The sequence below is a fragment of the Triticum aestivum genome, chromosome 7A (genome assembly GCF_018294505.1).
Source record: "Triticum aestivum cultivar Chinese Spring chromosome 7A, IWGSC CS RefSeq v2.1, whole genome shotgun sequence".
Taxonomy (NCBI): domain Eukaryota; kingdom Viridiplantae; phylum Streptophyta; class Magnoliopsida; order Poales; family Poaceae; genus Triticum; species Triticum aestivum.
In genome coordinates, this window is record NC_057812.1 from 719,676,434 (window position 1) to 719,683,819 (window position 7,386).

Genomic DNA, 7,386 nt, shown 5'->3' on the forward strand with positions numbered 1-7,386 from the left:
ATCTCATCGGATGAACCACGATGTCGAGGATTCTATCAACCCCGTACGCTATTCCCTTTGTCTATCGATATGTTACTTGCCCGAGATTCGATCGTCGGTATCCCAATACCTCGTTCAATCTCGTTACCGGCAAGTCACTTTACTCGTACCGTAATGCATGATCCCGTGACCAGACACTTGGTCACTCTGAGCTCATTATGATGATGCATTACCGAGTGGGCCCAGTGATACCTCTCCGTCATACGGAGTGACAAATCCCAGTCTTGATCCATGTCACCCAACAGACACTTTCGGAGATACCCGTAGTCTACCTTTATAGTCACCCAGTTACGTTGTGACGTTTGGCATACCCAAAGCACTCCTACGGTATCCGGGAGTTACACGATCTCATGGTCTAAGGAAAAGATACTTGACATTGGAAAACTCTAGCAAACGAACTATACGATCTTGTGCTATGTTTAGGATTGGGTCTTGTCCATCACATCATTCTCCCAATGATGTGATCTCGTTATCAATGACATCCAGTGTCCATAGTCAGGAAACCATGACTATCTGTTGATCAACGAGCTAGTCAACTAGAGGCTCACTAGGGACATGTTGGTGTCTGTTATTCACACATGTATTACGATTTCCGGATAACACAATTATAGCATGAATAAAGACAATTATCATGAACAAGGAAATATAATAATAATGCTTTTATTATTGCCTCTATGGCATATTTCCAACAAGATTCCCCTCTCCGGAGCCCCGAACGTTCTCCAGATCAACCCTCCTGAGAGGTTTTAGGGCTTGGCGGCGGCTCTGTATCGTAAAACACGATGATTTCTTCTCTCTGATTTTTTTCTCATCGAAACTCAATATATGGAGGTGGAGTTGGAGTCGGAGAGGCAACAGGGGGCCCACGAGGTAGGGGGGCGCGCCCTAGGGGGGCAGGCGCGCCCCCACCCTCGTGGCAAGACAGTGGGCCCCCTGGCCTTCATCTTTGGTAGGTATTTTTCTTATTTTCTGAAAAGTGTCTCTGTGAAGTTTTAGGTCATTCCGAGAAAGTTTGTTCCTGCACATAAATAACACCATGGTAATTCTGCTAAAAATAGCGTCAGTCCGGGTTAGTTCCATTCAAATCATGCAAGTTACACTACTAGAAAAAGGGCTATAGATGGGATTGGCACTAATGGCGCACCAGACAAGTGGTGCGCCATTAGTATATACTAATGGCGCACCACCTCCTGATGCGCCATTAGTGTTGAAACTACTAATGGCGCACCTGGCCCATGGTGCGCCATTAGTATCAAGTTTTTTTTTGAACTAGTGCGCCTGTCCAAACATACTAATGGCGCATCCATAGAAAGTGCGCCATTACTAGTTGTAACTAGTAATGGCGCACCAGTCAGAAAGTGTGCCACTAATGTTGTTTTTTTTATTATTTTTTTACTCCTTTTTCTGCAAAACTACTAATGGCGCACTCACCCGCGGTGCGCCATTACTAGTTTAAACTAGTAATGGCGCACCGTGTGGGAGTGCGCCATTAGTATCTTCCCATCGGACAATGAAAAAAGAAACCCCCACCCGTAGCCCAAACCCTAACTCAGATGAGATCCAATCGACCCCCTCCTCCCATCGCACTCATCCCCCTCATCCCCATCTCCTCGCTGCCGCCACCGATAGAATCGAGCGCTAGGGTTGGAGCGCCGCCGCCGGACCCGTCCTCGCCTCCGACCACCGCCCCTCTTCCTCGCAAGCGAGCACAGTGCACCAGGTGTCGGATGAGTTGATGCGGCAGGACAAGGAGAGGCGAGGTGAGGCAGCGCGGGAGGCAGGGGCGGCCAAGGTGGGGAGGAAGGTGAATCTAGGGAATCTGGCAGGAGCGGCGGTTTGGCTGTGGGTGTGGGGGAGGGCGGTGGGGCTGGGCGGACGGCGCGAACAAGGGCGGCGAGGGGGAGGACTGCAGGCTCAGGCCCTGGCGGCGGAGGCTGCTCGCGTCCATGGCGTTCTCATGGCTCTCGGCCCTCCGCCTCGCTATGGGTGCCGTCCTGCTCACGGCCGCCAGCATCGCGCTCTTCACGCTCCCCATTGAAAAGGTGCGCGCCTGATGTTCCCCATCGTTGACCTGATTTCGACTCTGCTACTGATGATAGATGCGATGATGTTAGGGCGTCTACTTTTTGACCTATACAGCTTACAACAAGCTTGCTGTGGTGGGTCACAAGAAAAGTCTTTTGTGCTGCTGAAATGTAGCTCTGTCCTGGCTGCTGATTAGATGTATCCCACCCATCGATTACCCTTACTTTTGTCATGGTGGTTTTGCAGGAACAGGCATTTTGGTATGGCATTGTGTTATATATGGCTGAAAGTTTCCCAGCAAATGGAGTCAGTTGCTGCTGGCATGCATTCAAAAGTTCAGGATCGTTACAAATGTAGGCTTGCATTGAGTAGACTGTCATTGCATTTTAATATAGTATGATAGTGTCACATAACAAGTGAAATCATTTGCGGGCAGAAAATCATCTGTTGTTCTAATTTTCATGCTTGTACTATAAATCTTTGCCTCCAAGCTTATTGGTTATATACTTGACCCCCTTGCACTTTGTCCAAGATCATCACTATAAAAACCGTGACATGTTTAGCTAGAGGAGTTTGTTTATACTCTAAAATGATGTTAAAATTTGAAACGATGAAATTTGATAAATGTGCTTCTCTTGCACATGATATTGTCTTTGTTGCAACAAGAAGGATCGTGAGGCCACCAAAGTACATTAGTTCGTAATTTGCTATTAATGTACTTGTAATCTGCTATGCAACTAGACCATCCATAGTGTCAGATGATGCACCTAAATATATTCAGTAGCTGACTTACATTGTAGGGAAAGTCGGCTCCCACCATTGTGGACTTCCTGTATGAGTGGGGATTGTGGTAGTTCTGTCACAACATTCTGTTAGCTAAAATGAAATTAGACAATGAGCTTTGTTTGTTCTTGTACTCTTTGTTTGTTCCTTTTGTTCTTTTTTAATTTAATGACAATGAACCAATATAACCAGTCACTAGTAGCTTGTGTGCATTGCAGTAAAACTGTTCTACTTTGTATGGAATCGTCTATAGATATTATTTCTTTAAGTGTTGTTGGCTATAGTAAAATTATACTGTGAGGCATTGTAGCATTAGTGTGTTGTTTCTCTTTTAATCTTCTCTATCTATGCTTATAATTATTGTTTATATAGGTTCCGAGATCATCAAAAAAGCTTTACGAGGACAATGAGTATGCACTCTACACTGTAACATTATTTGCCAAGGTTGTTGACAACTTTAAGGTCCATTCTCATGAGAAAGGTTTCCAGGTAACTTTGTTGCCCTGATCCTTTCTTTTAAACCATTGCTTGCATTTAACCTTAATTTGACACGGTGGCAGTACTCCATGTAGCCTTTGGTATAGCTCCTAATAGCTAGGCAAAAATTTATCTTGTCAGTTGGTACCTACCATTCTAGTAACTATTTTGTCATCCACTAACATCTATTTCGCACTTGATTTCAGATCCGTGACTTTGAGTATAGTCCTAAAGCACAGGAGAGTCGGAAGCAAGAGCTAGAAAAACTGCTGCAAGACCAGGAAGTTATGAGGACCTCTCTATTGCAATGGTGCTATGCAAGCTACAGTGAGGTACATGTCTGTTGCAGTGTATTATGTCCTAATATCGTCTATGAACCGTATGGTGAACAAACCACATGCCCTTAGTTCCTGTACATTTCCAAAGGTACTGTAGAAATAAGTCGGTCAAATATTTCATTTGATTGCACAGATGTTCTTCATCAAAACTCATCCATTATGAACTACTCTCCAGCTCGTGGTTGGTTTCTACAGTAGTTTCCTCATCTATTTACTATGTTAGCCTACACAAACTTTTGATTTTTCTTTCTAGTTCAATCGCAAGCCTGAACATGAAGGTTGTGAATTTGTTCATTGTTTAATTGGTTATTTGATCTTCTTCAGTGGTAGTCTGAAAACCAGAACATGGTGTGATCATATCATGCTGAATCTGAATTTCTATTTTGATAGTGCGAACTCACATAGTTGTCACTCTCTGGTAGTTTTCTCTTGTTAAAACTGTAAGGACAATGGTTGAGTTGCAACTTCCATGGCATAATGGAATCTGGGGCATATTTTTGTTAATGTTGTTATTCTCTCACCAGTGCATCCCTTTTTAGGGCGAAATCATATTGCGGTCAACTCATTAAGCAGATTGGGATGCATCCCCTTTTTTTCTGATCCGTGATTGTTAGTTCAAAGCTACAAATGATGGCTGCTAATTCTATTCATTCGTTTAAGCTCTGCAGAATTTCAACATGTGCCCATTCTCATAAAATCGTAGTAATAGGCAAAACAGATCGGCTTCTCTATTGATGGAAACACTACTGTGATGTTATTTTTCTGTGTATGGCAGTGCTACTCCTAGTGGTCATCATGGCCGAACTTAACTGATGAGAGTATACCTAGAATATTGGGCTTCAGTTGCTTGGTTGCTGGACATTAGTGGCATTGATGATGCTCATTCTAACTAGCGGGAGAGGGGAGGGAGCGTTGGAGGAACCGGATGAAGACGAGTTTCATCGTGATGATGCTCATGGTGATGACCGCAGCTCTCTTCTATGTGATGGTAGTTTAGATGATCGATATCGACTTGTAATGTGAAGACAAACTCGCTACTCGCGGTCGACTTGTAATATAATGTTCTATCTTTGTTCGGTCTTTTCAATTCAGAGACTAATATGATGAATTGTATTCGGAGACTAATATGATGAATTGTATTCAAAGACTAATCTTCTATTGTATTCGATGAATCTGTTGTTGATGTGTGTTGTCTATATTTTGTCAAATTATACATTTTGTAACCTGTGCAAAAAACAGAAAAAAAAATAAAAAAAAATCTAATATTCATACTAATGGCGCATCACATGACAGTGCGCCATTAGTATGACAAAGCATACTAATGGCGCATCACTGGACAGTGCGCCATTAGTATGCCGCGGTTACTAATGGCGCATCTCGTGGACGTGCGCCATTAGTATGCCAAAGCACCTGGGTATACATGGCCCCTGGGAGGCATACTAATGGCGCACCGTGGCCTATACTAATGGCGCACCAGTGATGCGCCATTAGTATACCAGATACTAATGGCGCACCACTGGTGCGTCATTAGTAAAAATTACTAATGGCGTGCTAGTAATGGCGCACCAGTGATGCGCCATTAATGGCCAAATTAGGTGCGCCATTAGTAGGGGTTTTTCTAGTAGTGTTAGAGTCCAAAACAAGGGCAAGAGTGTTTGGAAAAGTAGATACGTTCGAGACGTATCAGATATCTCTGCAATGTGTGTGGCTCTTCGCTATATAGTAGCTTTTCATATGACTGCAACTTGTTGACCATTTAATTCAGTAGTTTCTTGTGCAGAAAAATGCCATCTGACTGTCACATTACTTGTTTGTCACTATCAAATTACTAGTCATGGATGATTACCATTTAGCGTTGTCACTGCCAAGCTGATAGGTCTCCAACGTATCTATAGTTTTTGATTACTCCATGCTATATTATCTATTTTTTTGGACATTATTGGGCTTTATTTTCCACTTTTATATTATTTTTGAGGCTAACCTATTAACCGGAGGCCCAGACCAGAATTGTTGTTTTTTTTGCCTATTTTAGGGTTTCAAAGAAAAGGAATATCAAACGGAGTCCAAACGGAATCAAACCTTCGAGAACGTGATTTTCTCACCAAACATGATCCAGGACACTTGGACCCTACGTCAAGAAACAAAAGAGGAAGCCACGAGGTAGGGGGGCGCGCCTACCCCCCCCCCCCCGTCCCCAGGCGCGCCCTCCACCCTCGTGGGCCCCTTGTTGCTCCACCGACGTACTCCTTCGTCCTATATATACCTACGTACCCCCAAACGATCAGATACGGAGCCAAAACCCTAATTCCACCGCTGTTACTTCCTGTGTCCACGAGATCCCATCTTGGGGCCTGTTCCGGAGATCCACCGGAGGGGGTATCCATCACGGAGGGCTTCTACATCAACACCATAGCCTCTCTGGTGAAGTGTGAGTAGTTTACCTCAGACCTTCGGGTCCATAGTTATTAGCTAGATGGCTTCTTCTCTCTTTTTGGATCTCAATACAATGTTCTCCCCCTCTCTTGTGGAGATCTATTCGATGTGATCTTCTTTTTGCGATGTGTTTGTTGAGACCGATGAATTGTGGGTTTATGATAAAGTCTATCTATGAACAATATTTGAATATTCTCTTAATTCTTTTATGTGTGATTCGTTATCTTTGCAAGTCTCTTCGAATTATCAGTTTGGTTTGGCCTACTAGATTGATCTTTCTTGCAATGGGAGAAGCGCTTAGCTTTGGGTTCAATCTTGCGGTGTCCTTTCCCAGTGACAGTAGGGGCAGCAATGCACGTATTGTATTGTTGCCATCAAGGATAACAAGATGGGTTTTTTATCATATTGCATGAATTTATCCCTCTACATCATGTCATCTTGCTTAAGGTGTTACTCTGTTTTCATGAACTTAATACTCTAGATGCATGCTGGATAGCGGTCGATGAGTGGAGTAATAGTAGTAGATGTAGGCATGAGTCGGTCTACTTGTCTCGGACGTGATGCCTATATACATGATCATTCCTAGATATTCTCATAACTGTGCTCAATTCTGTCAATTGCTCAACAGTAATTCGTTCACCCACCGTAGAATACTTATGCTCTTGAGAGAAGCCACTAGTGAAACCTATGGCCCCCGGGTCTATCTTCATCATATTAATCTTCCAATACTTAGTTATTTCCTTTGCTTTTACTTTGCCTTTATTTTACTTTTCATCTTTATCACAAAAATACCAAACATTTATCTTATCATATCTATCAAATCACACTCTCGTAAGTGACCGTGAAGGGATTGACAACCCCTTATTGCGTTGGTTGCGAGGAGTCATTTGCTTTGTTCAGGTACTAGGGGACGCACGCGCAACCTCCTACTCGGTTGATGCCTTGGTTCTCAAAAACTTAGTGAAATACTTACGCTACTTTGCTGCATCATCCTTTCCTCTTCGGGGAAATCCAACGCAGTGCTCAAGAGGTAGCAAGAAGAATTTCTGGCGCCGTTGCTGGGGAGGTTCACACAAGTCAAGATTTGACTTCCAACAACGAGCCATTTCTGGCGCCTATGCAACAGTCAACATACCAAGTACCCATCACAATCCTAATCTCCCGCATTATATTATTTGCCATTTGCCTCTCGTTTTCCTCTCCCCCACTTCACCCTTGCCGTTTTATTCGCCCTCTCTCTCTCTCTCTCTCTCTCTCTCTCTCTCTCTCTCTCTATCCTCCCTTTCTTTTC

The 7,386-nt window shown here is 43.6% G+C and overlaps 1 protein-coding gene across 1 annotated transcript; it reads left to right on the plus strand.

The window, feature by feature from the left end:
* Positions 1–1,603: 1,603 nt before the first annotated feature.
* LOC123147048 (V-type proton ATPase subunit C-like) lies at positions 1,604–4,649 on the plus strand. Its single transcript, XM_044566301.1, has 4 exons — positions 1,604–2,081; positions 3,220–3,336; positions 3,531–3,656; positions 4,438–4,649. Exons 1-4 carry the CDS (start codon positions 1,986–1,988, stop codon positions 4,447–4,449), a joined length of 351 nt encoding a protein of 116 aa, XP_044422236.1. The 5' UTR covers positions 1,604–1,985; the 3' UTR covers positions 4,450–4,649.
* Positions 4,650–7,386: the final 2,737 nt, after the last annotated feature.